The 19173-nt window shown below is 38.0% G+C and overlaps 1 protein-coding gene across 1 annotated transcript; it reads left to right on the top strand.

Moving 5' to 3' along the window:
- Positions 1–1750: 1750 nt before the first annotated feature.
- On the top strand, positions 1751–17682 carry LOC116250795 (probable membrane-associated 30 kDa protein, chloroplastic). Its single transcript, XM_031624730.2, has 11 exons — positions 1751–2168; positions 6947–7071; positions 7162–7272; positions 7464–7528; positions 7601–7682; positions 7879–7953; positions 9998–10068; positions 10153–10235; positions 16473–16537; positions 16630–16704; positions 17258–17682. Exons 1-11 carry the CDS (start codon positions 1964–1966, stop codon positions 17378–17380), a joined length of 1080 nt encoding a protein of 359 aa, XP_031480590.1. The 5' UTR covers positions 1751–1963; the 3' UTR covers positions 17381–17682.
- The last annotated feature ends 1491 nt before the right edge of the window (positions 17683–19173 follow it).

The raw sequence follows: 19173 nt of genomic DNA, 5'->3' as shown, positions 1-19173 counted from the left end.
GCAAAATCATGTCTAAATGAGAGGGCTCTCAGCTATTACTGAATCTTTTAATTTGACGGTTTACTGTTTCAGCTATTTTCCAAATGCCTTTTTCTCCCATGAGTGGGTCAGTTGCACGATCACCAAAATGATCCAGGTTAGTGTTGTGACCCTTGTTTCTGTACAATCACATCATGGGGCTTCATATTAAATTTGATTGAGTAGTGGATGTCTTCCATTTTAATAATCTCTCAAGTGAATCTCAGACTCTGTTGTCTCTGAAGAGTCTGGCGCGTCGGTTGGTTAGTTTTGTATTTGAATTTTGGACGTCAACCACTTGTGTTGTAAAAGAAGGGCGTTGACACACAAATTGAAGCATGGTAAGGTTGGCATGCATTGACACACAAGTTCAAGCATGGTAGGCACTTAGAGGTATCAAAAGCATGTCTTAGGGACTAAGTGGAGAGCTTTGGCTCTCTTTATAAAATATTTATTTTGCTCATTTAGAATTTCAATGATGAAAAATTCTCGTTGTTCACCCAAAATCTCAAAATCTTTTGTTTGTCAACACCTTAGTTATTGATATCTCATCTATAATTTTGGGTAGGTTTATGCATAACCCATTCTTCGCGGTCGGAATACATGGGCTCGCACCTCTCCTTTCTATCCTGAGTTGGTAAGATCAGACAATTAATCCCGTATCAGCTATATATGTGATGACGATCGAAAAATGTCTAGAGTTTGCAAATTTAAGTACAACATATGCTTAAAGTGGCATTGGTTCCAGCCGAGTAAATTTCTCCCGAGGTGCAGGAGATTTGTTGATAAGAGGTTTTGACGGATCCTGTCTTGCGGCAACAACCGGTTCTCTTTCTCAGACAAAGGGAGTTTTCAAAACAACGTTTAATGGATTCACGACAGTAGACTGCTTAATATGGTTAAGACACTGTTACGTGAAGTTACTATAATTTAAGTTGAAGCTAATGCGATAAAAGATTGCAGTATCTTCAGTAGAGAAAATTTTCAAGCTTATCAATCTGCATTGACTGATTCAATTACGCACGGTAATACGAATGCACGATTAACTCTATGTACATCAGTTGATTTTTTTAAACAATGTTTTTTTCTTCATCAAAGCGAGAAGAGTATCGGAGAGAAACCATGTGTATCAGCAAAGGTAAATATAATTCAGTAACATTCCAAAGGGTGAAATGTTATTAAAAATAATTTGGCGGAAAGAATGTTGTAAATCTTCTTGATGCCCATGACTTGACTATGCCTAATAAGATTAATACAAGGTTAATTATATGGAAATTAGTTAATTTTTTAAAATAATATTTCTTTTCATCAAGTAAAATTATGAAGAGCAACGTACATATATTAACAATTAAGTATAATTTTCAAGTAACTTTTTGGAGGGTCAATGTTAACCTGTCACTGGCTTAATGTGGATAGAAAAAATTTTACAGATCATTTTGAATTTGACAGGCAATGATAATAAATTAATAATATCGACCGTTAGACACATTCTTTTATTATCTTCAAATCATAATGTGCGCTTTCGGTAAGAACCCTTGATGTAAAAAAGAACTTCATATGAATCTGGCTGCTCAGCGAGCTATATGAGCAAACGGACCCCAATCAAATCGCCACGTCCCCAACACTGAGCGGTCATCAGATTCCGTGGTGGTCTCCATCTCAAATTGATAACTGAGTCTGCATCCTTCGGGCCAATGAAAATATAAAAAAAGCAAACTTGAAAATCAAAAATAGAAAAGAGAAAAGGAAAAATCGTCCACCTCAATCAAGGCACCGTCTTCCTCTCTTCCCTTCATCCACAAACGAAAGAGCCGAGAGCGGCAACAGCACGATTCCCTCTCCTCTTGGACTTCTGGAGGGAAATTAAGAAAGGAGAAAAGCCTTGTCCGCTTTGGGTCTTCAATACCCCCTTGAAGTTTCTTGCTTTGTTGGGGGAGACATCTTCATGGGTTCCTCATCGTTGGTTAACGTCCGATGTCTGAGTTTGAGACCATCGACACCATCACCAACATCGTCATCGTCAGTTCACGCTTCTTCGCTCAAGCTGCTCCAGCCCACCGTAACCAATGGGATAGTCCTCTCTAGAAGAAAGAGGGTTCATCTCTCTTCCGTTGTACTCAATAAAAAAACTAGTTTCTTCAATGGCGGAGGTACTCTCTCTCTCTCTCTCTCTCCATTTGTAGATCATGTTGCTACTCTCTTTGAGGATGGAGGGAAGAACATGAATGAATATCCATTAGAAATCATGCATGACCATGGAAATGACAAAAAAGAAAAGGAAAATTCTGAACAAAAGGAACGAACATTTTCTCTAAAACAAGCGGGTGCTGGGAAATTAGCTGAAAATGCGTTTGTCTTATGCCAGACTTGGTAATTTTAATGACTTTGCCTTGTTTTTTCTCGTTTGCCGCTGTTTGCTTATGTGGGTATCCGGAAATCAGGAACGAGAATAGGTAATTTCTAATGGGGTAGGAATTCTCATGCAATCTGAACGACCTCAAGTATGAACTGAACTGAATTCTGTATGGGTTTCTGTAACTGTGGGAAAATTGAAGGACGTACCTTTTTTCCTGGGAACTGGGAAATTTCCCTAGAATGAAACATGAATGGCTGGCGTGTGATTGCTTACATATGTCGATTCGCACCTTTTTACACTTTTATTTGACTGCTTTTTCTGGCAATGATTGAAATTGAATACATTGTGTGCTTTGGAACAGGATAGCTTGGCGTCTTTTCCCCTTCCGCTTCTTTGTTCTTAGGCGGTTACTTCTTCTCGTTTGTTGAAGTTGTTGAAATACTAGGCGGTCCTACAATATCTTTTCACTAATAACAGGTCTTCTGAATTCAGTTTAAGTGCATGCAGGGGTAATAGGCGTTAAGAGTTTTTAAGGACACTTCAAGAGCTTCTTAGCTACTAGCCTGTGCAATAAGGGCTTGTTCAACTACTGATACGCTCCAGGAACTAATAGAACGCTGATTGCATATCAGAGATAACTTGGGAGCTCAGTCGAGCAAAGATGCTTAATGAACTACTAGATCAGAAACAGAAGAGGTTAAATAACAAGGTGTTTCATGTGATGCTGGCAAAATGAGCAAAGTTGGATTAGGTGCAACTTTTCTTGCTGTCTATGGCATACAAATTGTATGAAGTTGAAAATACATGGAGAAATTTAATGTACATAGCCCTTAGTCAATGGGGAACCAAGAAAAAAAATCTGAAGTGCCTGCTTTATTGCAAAGTTGTGAAGTCTTGTGTGATTTGTAATTTCTCGGAGAGCGCATGTTGAAATATTCAATTTTGTTCTAAAATAAAGTGGAGAAAGTTTCATGCATCTATCTATAAGGTGCTAGGTTGACATGATTTTATTGTTTATGTTTCCAGTTTACGGCATTTTGTGGGAAGACTTGAATAGTTTGTGCTCGTTGACTCAGCATATTAATTATATGGAGAAGAAACTATGTATCTTTTGTGGCAGGTTGTATGACTTTATAATTTACTTTTCTAGTTTTTCACAATTTGTAAAATTATGTGAGCACTCCAATAGTTCCTACTTGCTGACTCAACATTCGTTTTGTTCATGTGGAGAAGAAACTACATATCTTTTCAGCAGGTTGCTAGCGTACTTCCTTAGCTAAACTTCTCTTGCCTGTTCTTGAAAATTCAGTGGCCAATGGGCTTGAAATGAATGACTGGAAAGCCTAGATGTTGTGCAAGAGGAAGGCATACGTTAAGGAAATCCCAAAAGAGATAGAAGATGGTTTTCCAGCAAAATCTTGAACATTGAAGTTGAGAGTTGAGACAATTACTACATCACTAGAAATGGGGTTCACGAATGACATATCATAGCATAGGACTATCAAGGATGCACATGTTGAATTATTTCCATTGTATTCTTTTAGTCCCTCATGTATGTTTTACAAATCATATACAGAAAGACAACTATGTACAAAAATAGTGAAACGGAGATGTAAGCAAACAAAGAAAAATAAAATAAAGTTGTGGTTTTTCAATTAATGCCATATAACAGGGAACATTATTTTTAAAAATTAGAGGGCACCCACTGTCAGCAAAGCTGTATCATTGCAAGTTTACAATTTGTGTCTAAAATGATATCTCCAGCTTATCATGATATGGGTTTATGGTTTTATTGTGATGAACTTCAGTAAGGATTTAGATTTTAGATCGATTGAGAATGAGAAACTTACTGCTTCTTGGATTGGGAATTAATAAGTACTTGATCTATGCTCCTATCATTTGTTTTAACCGAATCGTTGGAAGTTGGAAACATGTGTTAACTGGTGGGCCTAATAGACTTCCATGTTTGTAATCTTACTTGTCCCTATCCGGCATCTGAAAAGTGAAAAGCCTTCCACTGTGCTGGTAATAGCAAGATGATTGAATTGAGTATTGTCTCATCTTCGATATAGTCTACTAATTTGTTGCTGCAACTTTGTCTGTAATGTTGTTCCACCAAAATTTGAGGGTCTGTGTAGTTCTTCAATATGATATCTCTTTGGATTACTCCTTTGCTATGATCATCAGGGCAGTGGGCTCTTGCTTGAAGATCTGCTGGTTCAACATCTTTTGCTGATCCTAGCCAGCTGATTCAAGGCATCAGAACATTTTTCATTCTCAAAGCCAGTCTCTATATTTTCCTTCTTGTTGTGGTTGGATTCAGAACCAGTTTCCTTACTTTCCTTCGAGAAAGCCTTCGACAAGGTCCTTGTTGTGATCAAATTCAACTCTTCCTTGAACGCCTTCCTGGCTACAGTTGGCAATTTGCCTTCTACTTCTCTTCATGTAGGTAGGTTGCGCAGCCTTGTCCTGGACAGGCAAAGAGGAAGAAGGGAAAGATGAAGGGGATAAAGGAGGACAAATCAGGATGGAAGGTTGTGTTTTTGGGATTGAGAAGATTGTTATGATGTAAGTTGGATGGATCTAGCTGCCTGATCGAATGAGCTACTAGAACATTAAAATGGTGGAACTAACTCTTTGCTTATTGTGGAAGGTGACTCTACTCGAAGTTGACTCTACTCCAAAGCAAAAGTTACTAGAAATGCCTATGGCCCTAGGAAGCACAAGTGGGAATCTAGGTGCTTCTGCACTGTCTGGGAAGCAAGATTAGGAAAAAGTAAGCACATTTTTTTCGTAGGAGCTCTTCCCATTTAAATGGAAGGTTCCGTTCAGGGGAGAGTGAGATCTCTTTTCCAATGAAAGCCAGCTTATTTTTTAGAATTCTCGTATGATGTGCTTCCAATTTCTAGGAATGAAAATTCTTATAATAGGGAATCTCTATTCCTGCATATCCCACTACTGTTTTTCTAAAAAAAATTGAAATTTCATGTTCACCCAAACCTAAAAGTTAATTCTATGAAAAAAAACGATGGTATCAAGGCAATAAGGGCAAAGAAGGCCCTTCAACTTTAAAGATCTCTAAACTTTATTTGATGGGAGGAAATTAAGAAGATGTGTAAATGTGGCTTATTCTATGATATGTGATGTTGCTTATTAGTTGATGGTAAGCACAACTCTTCGGTCAACCTATGGATGCTTGTAAGAAATATGTCTTGTTAATTGATTGTGTGCATTATACTATCATATTACAGGCCCTTTAGTTTCTTAATCATGAGTTATAATTTCTTATTGGTAAGAAAGATCATGTTTTTTTCCTCCTGGTTGCTTCTTCTTTCTACTAAATTAATTTCCTTCTTTATTCCAATTTGCTTCTGGTCAGATTTTTTCTTCACCTGTGGTTTGCTTTATTATGCATTTCCAGCTTGGTTCCTTGTTAATTTCTAGTTTGTTCCTGCTTCCTACTTACGAAAATTGTGAAGGGCCTCTCTTTCTGCTTCTGCTTCCTGAATCTCTTCTCACTCTCGCTTCCTTGGTTACTCTGCTCCAAAGCAGAAGGACAATGACTTCACTCCATTTCCCCCCTCCAATGGCTCAACAGAGGGAAGGAGTAGTGGATGGAATCCATCCAAGTCCTATCCAAGGGAAGGAAAAACCAATTGAATCAAGTTAAAGCTTCTGCTTCAGAAGGGTTGCTTTCATGGACCCTTTCCTAAGGGGAAGCTTGGAGTACAAGTCTGAGGTGCTTGCTAGTGTGATGGAGTTGGTATCCCATTATATAGCTGCTATATTACAATGTCCCGATGGTCCAACAGTAGAATACGTTGTTTCTTTCTTTATGTTTCCGTTGAAGTGTTTGTTCCTGATATATCTCTGTGTGTGTATGTGTGCATGTGTGTCTCTGTGTGTGTAGATAGAGATTGAGAGAAGTTTAAGCCCCTTTTCCTCAACAAGGCCCTTTTTTGATAAATGTGGTTTGGACACATCTAAACTTGCCAACTCTTCATGATTGTGGCAGCTGAAATAGGCAATTTCACTCAGAAATTTGGATGAGATTTGTCTCCACTGAATTTTCCTTTTTTGACTCAAGAACAGTCTAAGCCTATTTCACTTGGCTGAATCACAATTTTGCTTGCCGAATCTCCAACCATATTAATATGAATTGACCTCTGGATCATGTTTTGTGATGGAATGATATGTTTTTATTATTTTCTAGACTAAATTTGGTATTTTTTCGTGAGAAAGTGCTGTAGAATCCTTTGTACATGTAGGATTTTGTGATCTAACAGATGATTTTTATCAAACAATGAAATAAGTCATGCAGATTAAATCTAAAAGCACTTGCTTATAAGATCATAGATGAAGTTTGTACGGTATCCGAACTCCTAAAAGGAGGCATGAGTTATCTTGTGTGAATGTTTACAAGCATCAGATGTGTGAATCAATTTAAGGAATTCCAGAAAAGAATACTTGTTTTACTTGGGTATTTGAATAATAATCTTATTCCTTGGTCCTCCTCAGCCAACTTCCCCTCCCCCTTCTATGAAAAAAATCTGATGTATTCTTACTTTATAGTTGAAGCTTTGCAAGTATCAGGCATATGCACCAGCTATTCAAATAGATCCAGACATGTTGGACGTGGTAGAGGTGCTCTTGGTGCTAGGATGAACTTATTTGATCGACTTGCAAGAGTTGTTAGGGTGAGGCAAAGGATGCTGTATCTATCTTCTTCATTCGAAGTTGATGTTATCAATTCTTTTGTATCAGTGCCTTTTGTCTTCTGATTGCAGTCATATGCAAATGCACTATTGAGTTCTGTAGAAGATCCAGAGAAGATATTGGAACAAGCAGTACTTGAAATGAATGATGATTTGACAAAGATGCGCCAAGCTACTGCACAGGTTTCTATTGTTTCCCCTCAGTGATGTCAACAGTTTTGCATATCAAATAATAGAGAAAGTAAAATGTTTCTTTGAGAACAATTGTTTTCTTGTGCTAATCCTGTACTGGTATATTGCTTATTCTACATGATATTTTATCTTATTGCCATGACGCTTTTAAAATTTTGCTTTCTTTTAATTTTTCCCCAAAGGTTTTAGCATCTCAGAAGAGATTGGAGAACAAGTATAAAGCTGCAGAACAGGCTTCAGATGAATGGTGAGTATTTCTCATGGAAAACTCATGCTGACCGTGTCTTATTTCTCATCCAATGTGCCTTTGCTTTTACAGGTATCGAAGGGCTCAACTTGCTCTTTCAAAAGGAGATGAAGATTTAGCTCGAGAGGCTCTTAAGAGGCGAAAATCTTATGCGGTACAAATTGATGCAGTCATGTTCTTTATTAAGTTCTTTAACCAGTTGGATGCATGAGCTTTATTAAGGTCTGTTTCTTTTATAAATTTATGAGAGCAGTCAGCTATGTGTTTATTCGGTTCTGGCCTTCTAGGTTTTGGCTTCAACTAGCATGAACTTTTGAAATTTAGCTTTACCAATGTCTTTTGATTTACAGGATAATGCAGCATCCTTGAAAAGTCAACTTGATCAGCAGAAAAACGTGGTCGATAATCTTGTCAGCAATACAAAGGTATCCTGTTGTTTTTTAACCGCACTCTTGAACATGCTTGTTTTTCAACCCCACCCCCTTCTCTGACTTTCCAGTCTCACATCCATTCTATTTTCTTCCCTAATTATATCTGATCAAGAGTGCACTTTATCATTCTATTTTTTAACTGACTTTGATTATGACTATACGGGTCACTCCAAGGCTTTTGAAGTCCTACATGCATCTGATATGCTTAGCACCAAGAGGGATAAAATATCAGGGTTACCCTTTCTTTCTCCTGCTATCATCCTTAATCACATTGAATCTAAAATGAAAGAATGTTAAATTTCATAGACACTTGGCTGGCTTCAAAAAGAAATTTAGAAATGCACCTGACTTTATTTTTGACCAATCAACATGCTGCATGGACATGACTAGAAACCAGTTTCCTCTGCTGTTCTTGAGATTATCCAACTCTTCTCTGCAGAGCTTCTTTTGTGTGGGTTGTTTCTAAGATGCTCATCTATCTGGGTTATATTCCGTAGGCCCACTTGGTGTCTGATCACAACAACCATCTTTTATACAAAATGGTTGGTAAACCCTTCATTATTGGCAAACATTGTTTATAAAGCTTTGGTCTATGATCCTTTAGGAAGGTGCCTTCCTGATGCCAAACTGTTTGATGAATTTACTGCTTTTATGTGTTTTTGTAGGCCATACTTTGAAACTCAAAGGAAAATTAGCAGTGACTGAGATTTTTATCAATGCAAGCTTCTAAAGAACTTGATTGTAGGATTCTTAGGTTATGGTGAACTTAGTTATATTCACCCAACAAGTCAAACATGTCAACTATTTCATATCCGAACATTCCTTGAAGGCTTGAATATTCAATCCTATTCATTTACTTCACTTGCATGGCTATCATCATCTGTTGGTTGCCCATGTTAGAATTTGGATTGGGAGAGGATCAACAGTTCTCTTATTAGATAAGGTGCAGAAAATCAGCTAACTTAAACAACACCTCTGAAACTTGGGAAGCATATCCTTTTATAACCTAGATGTTTATTCATCAGACTCATTTGAGGCAGGGTTGTTGGAGCCTTGCATAATCTTCTGTGAGCTCAAAGAATTTTCTGGTAAGAATTAACAGCACACATGACATAACAATGCGGAAATAGAGAGATATAAATCCAGTTTCTGTCATATGTTTTTTTGTGCCATTTAAAATTTGAACTTCTGAAGCTTATGTAAGTTATTAAGTGGGTAGTGAACTTCAAGGTTGTCTGAGCTGAGATGCTGGTTAGGTATAGGAGCTAGGTACTTAGCAAGGGCATTCCTTATCCCAATCCTTTATAATGAAAGTGAGTATAAAATTTGCTTTAATGCAACAACGGACACTATTTCGACAAGTACAGAAGCATTTGAGGTTGGTGGGAAGGTGACAGCTTTGGTACAGCAACAGTATTAATGGTAGTGTAGTTATTCATATTGATCTGAAAAGGGAATGCATGCCCATTCATGTCCATGGACTGAGCAAAACTCATTTTTTGTTGTTGAATTTTGGAGATTTCAAATTTTAAAACTCACATGATAGATGGGAAAGGGGTGGTTTGTGAGGGCCCTTGAGTATGATGAACTGTCTTTACGCCCAGACACTACATATAATGGTCAGTGAAGTAGTTTAAAAGCTTGTATGTAGATTCTTATTATAATCTAAAGTTTGTTCGATCATTACATTGCATATCTAGTTGTCGATGTGAAAATATGTATAATTTTATGCTTTTTGTGGCACCGTCATTTTGCATTTCTTATGGCTTATTGTGCAACTTCTATCTGGAAATACCTATTCTGTGAGTATAAATTCTTATATTAAACTTATTAAGTAGCCTAAATCTTGTGTTCCATGCTTGAGTTACAATAAGTGGTGCTATTTGCTCAATGGCTGATGCATTATATGGGTTGAACAAGTGGCAAATTGTTTTATATTCATTGTGTTTAGGTGGGCATGTCAAATATTTGTTTCTGTAGATAATAGTTACCTTTTGTCACTGTAGACTAGTCTTGTTGAACTTTTTGTTTTGGACAGCTTCTGGAGAGCAAGATACAGGAGGCCAAATCGAAGAAAGATACGCTAAAAGCACGGGCACAATCTGCAAAGTTGTTCTCACCTCATGTCATAATTGTTTTACACAGAAGTCAAATATTATATTTTCCAACTGAATTGTATTATGTGGCTTTTAGGACTGCGACAAAAGTTAACGAGATGTTGGGAAATGTCAACACCAGCAGTGCACTTTCTGCATTCGAGAAGATGGAAGAAAAGGGTAGGAGGAAATTTTTCCTGATGATCTGAAAATGAAATATTTGATTCGATTATATGTCAGATTACTTAATGATTTTGTCTAATGTAATATGGATATATATATATATATATATATATATATATATATATATATATATATATTAAAATTGCTACCTGGTGGGAACCCTTTTTTCGTTTTCCCCCTTTTTGCTTGTGGGCCTTAAATATCTAAATCTCTGGCTCCTAAACAGTTGGTGTTTAAAATTCCAAGGTCAAAAAAAACATATGCTTACCAAAATCCGATGGAAAATTACTCTGTTCTTCAATGTCTGAAATAACACAGTTCCAACTGAACTGTGTCGTGTGCCTATTACGACTGTAACAAGAGTTAACTGAGATGTTGAGAGATATCAATACCAGCAGTGCAGTTTCTGCATTTGAGATGGAAGACAAGGATAGGAGGATTTTTTTACCCTTGCTGAGCTGAAAAGGGAATATTTGCATGGATTTTGTCAGAAATTGGTGATTTCATCAAATGTGATATGGCATGGGTATATAAGTATGGCTGGAACTCCTTTCCCTTTTTGGGGGAAGATTTTAGGGGTTGGGGATGAGGTGGGCGTTGGGCACGCATGGGGGATGGTGGTTGTGATAGAAATGTAGCACCAATATCTGTAACCCGAAAACAGCACTCACGCAGGAGAGAGAGAGAGAGAGAGAGAGAGAGAGAGAGAGAATGAAAACAAGAAGAAACTGAGGAGAAGAAGCCGTAGCCAAAATGGTTTGCACGGCCTCTATTTATAATCTCATTTTCAGAATTCTAAGAGTCTCCAATCGTGGAATCCTAGGAGATTTCACAAGCTCCAAGGACATTAATTACATCATAGAAACCTAAGAGACTTCACATATTACAAGGATATTAACTACAACATAGAATCCTAGGAGACTTCCCATATAACAAGGATATTAACTATAACATAGAATCCTAGGAGACTCTTCACATGTTACAAGGACATTAAATATTTTAACACATTCTACAAGGAGGTGGAATCCTAAGAGACTCCTCTTCAACGTGCTGGTGAAGGATTTATATTTTAACACCCTCCCTCAAGTTGTGCATGGTTTTGCACCATGTACAACTTGCCTTTTAGAAACCAGAATCGTTCCTTTGTTAATCCTTTTGTAAATAAGTCTGCAACTTGTTCATCTGTACGAACATAAATAGGCTGAATTTCCTTGTCTTCCACCTTTTGTCTAACAAAGTGTTGATCAATCTCAATGTGCTTTGTTCGACCATGTTGTACGGGATTAAAGGCAATGTTAATAGCGCTTTGATTATCGCACATTAACATTGATGTTTTAATCTTTTCTCCAATGTCTTCTAGCAAATGTCTAACCCATGTAACTTCAGCAGTACCTGCAGCCATGCATCTGTATTCAGCTTCAGTGCTGGATCTTGCTACTGCCTTTTGCTTTCGACAACTCCAAGACACAAGATTACGTCCAATGAAAATACAAAAACCAGAAATGGACTTTCTTTGATCGGGATCTCCAGCCCAATCTGCATCTGTGAATGTCATAAGTTGATGTCCAGTAGTTATATTTCACTCTTACCATAAACTAAGCCATCTCCTGCTGTCCCTTTAAGATATCTTAATATTCTTTTGACAGCATCCATGTGAGTATCTCTAGGTGCATGCATAAATTGGGATACTTGATTCACAGCATATATAATATCTGGTCTAGTAAATGTAAGATATTGAAGTGCCCCAACAATACTTCGATATTGCGTAGGATCTTCATATAACTCCCCATCTTGAGCACTTAGTCTTTGATTTAGAACACTAGGAGTTCCAACAGGCTTACAATCAGACATACCTGACTTTTTCAACAAATCCAACGTGTATTTTTGTTGTGTCAATGTGAGGCGATTATTGTGCCTATCAATCTCCACTCCAAGAAAGAATCGTAAATCACCAAGCTCTTTCATTTTGAAGTTTTGCATCATCAAAACTTTAGCTTCTTCTATGTGTTTTTCTGAATTGCCTGTGATAACAATATCATCAACATATATAAGAAGTAAAGTAAATATGTTTTCCTTTCGATAAATGAAAAGAGAGTGATCTAGAGGACATCTCCGAAAACCACATTCTTGAATCTTGCAAGAGAAACTGTCAAACCACGAACGTGAGGCCTGTTTAAGTCCATAAATAGATTTTCTTAGTTTGCAAACCCATGCATGAGAGTCTCCTTTCGTGTATCCTGGAGGTTGTTCCATATATACTTCCTCCCTTAAATCACCATGAAGAAAAGCATTCTTCACATCCATTTGATGTAGTCTCCATCCATATTCAACTGCCAATGATATAATCACGCGAATTGTTCCCATTTTGATCACAAGGCTGAATGTCTCATCATAATCTTCTCCATATTGTTGTGTAAACCCTTTTGCTACTAACCTTGCTTTGTGTCTTTCTATGCTGCCGTCAGGTTTGTATTTAATTTTGTATACCCATTTGGAGCCCACTACGTTCTTTTCGTGTGGCCTCGGAACGATCTCCCATGTTCCACATTCATGCAAGGCATCCATTTCTTCTTTCATAGCCTTTCTCCAATGATGTGATTTTGATGCTTGATCAAATGAAGTAGGTTCTTCCTCCTTGCCAATTTTTGCCATGAATAACTGAAAATCAAGTGATAAAGAATCATAGCTAACCCACCTGTGAATGGGATGACGAATGCGTTGGGATCTTCTAAGGTGGGGCATGTTGTCTTCTTCACTGTGAGCATCTCTGTCCCTTAGTCGTCGACTGTAGATAAGACCCGAATACCGATGTGCATCGTTGCTCTGTTCATTATTGTTTTCGTGATGACTTGATGACTGTGTTGGATCTTCTTGATTTTCACTTTGAGCCATATCCGACGGTTGTATTGCTCTCTCTGAATCTTCACTTTGAGGCACATCATTTTCTATAACAGGATCTGCATTGAATAACTGTGTACTGGTCCAGGGATCATAAGATTCAATGGTCATAGGCATTTCATTTGTATTATCAAAACTATGTTCATCAAAAATGACATTTCTTGAAGTTTTGATACGTTTAGTTGTTGGATCATAGCATCGAAAACCTTTATATTCATCAGCATATCCAACGAATCTACATTGAATAGCTTTGTCTTGAAACTTGTTCCTCAAGGCAGCATCAACGTGAACATAGCATACACAACCAAAAACCTTCAAGTTCTTGTAATCAGGTTGTTTGCCTAAGAGTGTAAAATATGGCGATTTAGACATCAAGAGTGTCATAGGCAAACAATTTATTATGTATACAGCAGTATGGAAGGCTTCAGTCCACAAGGAAATGGGCACATTAGTATCATGCATCATGTTCATGGCGCTTTCAACTATATGTCGATGTTTCCGCTCAACTACACCATTTTGTTGTGGTGTGTAAGGGCAGGAAATTTGTCTAGTTATCCCTTTTTCACGTAGAAATTCAATAAAATCAAGCGAGGAATATTCTCCCCCTCCATCACATTGAAAATGCACCTCATTGGATGAAAATTTAGTTTGAATCATGGCATAGAAGTTTCGAAATATGTGAGGTACTTCTGATTTGTGTTTCATGAAGTAAATCCAGGTGAAACGTGAGTAAGAGTCAATGAATAAGACATAATATCTTGACCCAGACATGGAATCAATAGGGGCTGGCCCCCATACATCAGAAAAAATAGTTTCAAAAGGTTTGGAAGCCCTTTGATTTATATTATGGAAAGGTAAAACATGACTCTTACAAAGTCCACAACTTGAACATTTTTTGACACTTGAAGTAAGAGGTAAACTTGATCTTGGAATGAGACTATCTGTGACAAGTTTTTCAATGAAATGTCGACCACAGTGTCCTAGCCGACTATGCCACAAATCAGACTCCAAAAATTGGTTAGGGCCCCTTACTTTTGATTGAAAATGGCAAGAACTTGGCACTGATGACGCATTATGAGAAAGAGAAAATGTCTTCAATCCTATATCAAAAGTGGATGAATCCTTGGGTAGACATTCCTTGAGGACGTACATATTCCCTTGACGCTCCCCTCTAGCGAACATTTTCTTTGTTTGGAGGTCCTTGACATAGACAGAAGAAGGTGTGAATTCAACAGAAGAGCTTGTATCATCAATGAGTTTAGAAATGGATATGATGTTCTTTTTGATATTGGGAGCAAGAACAACATTAGACAGTGATAGAGACGAGGATGATAATGGAATATGTGCATTTCCAATATGTGTAATAGGATGAGATTTTCCATCACCTGTTATAATGCAACTTCTACCGTAATGAGGGGATAAGTTAGTCAATTTACCTGCATTTCCTGTCACATGGGTAGCTGCACCTGAATCCAAGAACCATTCTCCCTGCTCATTTTGCTTTATAGTCATCTTTGAGAATGCGGCCATCAATAGCTGTTGCATATCTTCAGCGGTGGATTTAGAACTTTGTCCTCCTTGTTTATAATCATGTCTTACCCCTTTGTTTTTATTTTGAGGATTAAACCAACATTGTGCCTTCATGTGTCCTTTCTTGTTGCACTGAAAACAAATTGGTATTTTTCTTGAAGTATCCAAAGGAGACATACCTTGGTTATGTGGTGTTGGTAGAATGCCACGACCACCATGGTTGGAGTTCCCATGGCTCTTACCAAACTTTACATTCATAGCCAACACATTTTGGGAGTTCCCTTGATCAGTCCTTTCAATGACTCTTTTCATATTCATTTCATGTTGGAGAAGTTTACCTTGTAGTTCGTTGAAGGAAGGCAGAACAGGAAGGACCTCAAGAGCTGTAATAAAAGCATGATAATCATGCCCAAGTCCATTCAAGGTTTGCTGCACCTTTTCCTTATCAGAAATGTTATTCCCTGAGGCAGCAAGTTGGTCTGCGACGGCCTTAATACGCCCCAAATAATCCATGATAGACGTTGAACCTTTGCTCAAATTCTGAAATTCTTTCTTTAAGTACATAATTCGAGCTTCTGATATTTGGGAAAAGGTATTAGCAAGGGTTTCCCATAATTCTTCTGCAGTACAATCATCAGAAACTGAAAGTAACACTTGTTGAGATAAAGTGGACAAAATATACGCAACCAGACTTTGATCACGTCTCATCCACATAGCATGTTCAGGATTGTTGTCTTCATGAACAGCAATAACTTCTCCTGCCTCATTTTTTATTTCCTGTAAGACGGATATTGGTGGAGCCTTTGTTGAACCATCGAGATGTCCAAAGAGGCCTTGACTTCTTATGAAAGGCATGATTTGCCTTTTCCAGATCAGATAATTCTCATGGTTGAGTTTTTCGGTAATAAGGTGAGGAAGAAAACTTGAGGACATGCCAGAATGCGAAAGGTTTTCCATGACAGCAGAAAGGAATGGTATATAGGTAGAAGATGAGAGGGAAAGAAGACACGATATAACAAGATGTGTCCTTGGTAAGCAAGAAGAAAAAGGAACAAGAATTGCGCAAGAGAAAAGTAAATTCAGGATAGAGACAAGATGAGAAAAGAGTTCTAACCAGATCAGACCTGTTTGGGCATTTCGTTTGGTAGAGATAACGTAACCTGACGCTCTGATACCATGATAGAAATGTAGCACCAATATCTGTAACCCGAAAACAGCACTCACGCAGGAGAGAGAGAGAGAGAGAGAGAGAGAGAGAGAGAGAGAGAGAGAGAGAGAATGAAAACAAGAAGAAACTGAGGAGAAGAAGCCGTAGCCAAAATGGTTTGCACGGCCTCTATTTATAATCTCATTTTCAGAATTCTAAGAGTCTCCAATCGTGGAATCCTAGGAGATTTCACAAGCTCCAAGGACATTAATTACATCATAGAAACCTAAGAGACTTCACATATTACAAGGATATTAACTACAACATAGAATCCTAGGAGACTTCCCATATAACAAGGTTATTAACTATAACATAGAATCCTAGGAGACTCTTCACATGTTACAAGGACATTAAATATTTTAACACATTCTACAAGGAGGTGGAATCCTAAGAGACTCCTCTTCAACGTGCTGGTGAAGGATTTATATTTTAACAGGTTGTGTGTTGGGGTCTTGTGGACCTTAAGCATCCAGGACCGTAGGCTCCTAATGAGTTAGTGATTTAAGGTTCCAAGTTCCAAAGATAATATTCTTGTTCGGATCTGATTGAAAATTCAGGTCTGTTTTTCATTGTCTGAAATAATTTACTTGCCTTCTCAGTGCTGGCTATGGAATCACAGGCAGAGGCCCTTAATCAGTTGTCGACTGATGATCTTGATGGGAAGGTACCAATAAATCTTTTATATTGATAATTGCAGTTTATTCTGCTTATGTTGCCATTCTAATAATGCTTACTTGGTATCTTTATGATTTGCAGTTTGCCTTATTAGAAAGTTCATCTGTTGATGATGACCTTGCAAAATTAAAGAAGGAACTGACAGGGAGCTCCATGGTATGTGTTATGTACTGTCAATGTCCTTTCTTTGGCCTTTTCTTGTCCGCATCAGGTTCCTTATTCAATTCAATCCTTAGGCAATGTACTTGTTGAGATAGACTGACTGGTTTAGGTTGTTTGCTTCTTGCAAGCCACCAGCATCCGATTTTGTCATCTCAGATTGCTTTTTTCAAATTTTTTAGACTCGAGGAATTTTAATTTTTAGGGCTTACCTGAGAGAGTATAAGTCAAACTTTGTTGCAATAGTATGTCCTGTTCGTGTTTTCTGTTTTTATACATGCTTCTAGTGTTTTCATGTTTCATACACTTACAATTGACAGCCCACTAAAATTCCAAGATGTTTCCTCGAAGGATATTTGTTGCACAGTTCTCCTTTGATGAGAAAATACTGGCAATGACTTTTCTTGCATAGTTTACCATAACATGTGATTTTGTTTTCCTCTAACCAAACAACCCATTGGGCAGTTGAAACGAGGTTTTGACCTTGAACATGCATTTTTGCTAGATAGAATAATTTGTAATCCTGTTTTCCTTTCCCTTCTATCCATAGCGTGGTGAGCTTCCGGCTGGTAGATCAGCTGTTAGCAGCAGTTCAAATTCATCCTTTCCATTCCGTGATTCGGAGATTGAACGGGAGCTTAATGAACTCAGAAGAAAAGCTAAGGAATTCTAGGTTTGTGAGCAGCGGGGATTCTGGAAGTCTGATGGACCAACCAATCATGAGTTCCCGATCAATTTTCACCTGATGTCTTCATTATGAGTATTTGATCATAAGCTAAGGTTCAGGTGTTCTAGAGGTTGGGAAGACATAATTATCTTTCATGTTTGTAGGATCATAAGCGTTGTGCTATCGATGTACAGAAATTTCATCAATGTGTAGTGTGTAGGCACTGATTTTTTTTTCTCAGCAATTCCAATGTGTACGCTTTAATATTTCAGCAGTTTCATCAATGTAAAGCAATAACGTTTCTTGTCTGGCGCTTCAATTTGTCCTTTTTTGTCACAACGAAGAATTGCATCATAGAACAAGTAGATCACATAGCCATGAAGCACCATCTCTGCAACTGATCGCCGTAGCTACTCTCTGTGGCCGCAGCCCCATCACTGCCGCCATTGATGCTGCTCCTTTCTTTCTTAAGCTGGTGCTGGTAGCAGGCTGAGGGTGTTCAATCTTAAAAATTACTGAGAATGAAGTGTGAGGAGAATCCGTCGCATTCATTTTCACCTCTTATGCTCGCTCCAAGATCACCTTTTTGCTCTGTCACTTTTCTATTGTGTCTCTCTTTCCCCATTTCATTATACCATTCGTGTCAAGTTCGAGACAACTCTCTCGCTTCCTCTTTGAGCAGTTGCGTTCTGCAACTATCAGTGATCACCCGCACTTGGTTGTCTTCTTCGTCTTTTTTTTTTGGGGCTGCTATAAGCATTTGTCTACTTGTCCATGTACAACTGCTTCTGGGGTAGGACTCCTAACTTTAATTTTTTTCTTGCATGCCAATCAGTTTCGTGAATCAGCTAATAGTTTGAAGACTCAATTGATGCTGCTTGCCTCTTTTGGAGGATGCTAAATAACGTTGTGTTTTCAGAACATTGTTCTTTGAATACATCTTAGAAAAAGACCGTGCTTTTATTTCAAGCAACGTGGTTTGAACGTGTTCAGCATTTGGAACAATATGAAAATAGAGATGTTATGAAAAACACAATGTTATTCCTACCAAATACCTTTTGGAGATCTGAAAAACACAATGCAATTACATAAACAAGCTTACGATTTTAAATTCCATTGACTCCACTTGCACCTTCAGAGGACGTTCAATAACGTTGTGTTTTCGAAAACACATGTTCTGCGAACACATTCTGAAAGACTCCCATGTTCTTATTTTAAGATACATGGGTTGATTATGCCCAGCATTCGATTGGTAGATTCAAGAACAGTTTGGAAGAAGAAGATGTCCTTAAAAAGCGTTCTAAGATTACAATTAAATTCCTATCAAACCCAGAGATCTTTCTCGTGCTTGAAGTCTTGGATTTCCTTCGACTTGCCAAAGTACGTTACGTATGCACATAAAGATGATCCATTCCCCTTTCCTTTCAATTGAAATAATTAAATTTCTGACTCAGGCACTGCTCGGTGCTTGAACGACGGTAAAAACCTTCTCCTAGGAGCAGTGGATGGCCAGGATCTAGAAGAGTAGTGGCAATGATTCAGACATGGAATCTTGCTTGGAGGTCAAGGTAACCGAGGAGGAAGAAGTAGGGAGATGCCCTGGCTTTTGTAAACCACCACCATTGTAGCTCTGCCTTCGTCAACCATTACTTTTGTTCCTTTCAAAAGTTTTCCACAATCAGAATGGAAGGGCCTCACTCTCAGACTCAGTGGCTATCATACAATAAAATGGTGTCCCACCTCCCCTTCCTCCTCAGGTAGACCCCTTCCATCACCGAATTCTCGGAAACTCTGAAGCA

This window comes from Nymphaea colorata, chromosome 3 (genome assembly GCF_008831285.2).
Source record: "Nymphaea colorata isolate Beijing-Zhang1983 chromosome 3, ASM883128v2, whole genome shotgun sequence".
NCBI classification, from domain to species: Eukaryota; Viridiplantae; Streptophyta; class Magnoliopsida; order Nymphaeales; family Nymphaeaceae; genus Nymphaea; species Nymphaea colorata.
The sequence above is the reverse complement of the archived record's forward strand: the minus strand, read 5'-3'. Positions and strand labels throughout refer to the sequence as shown.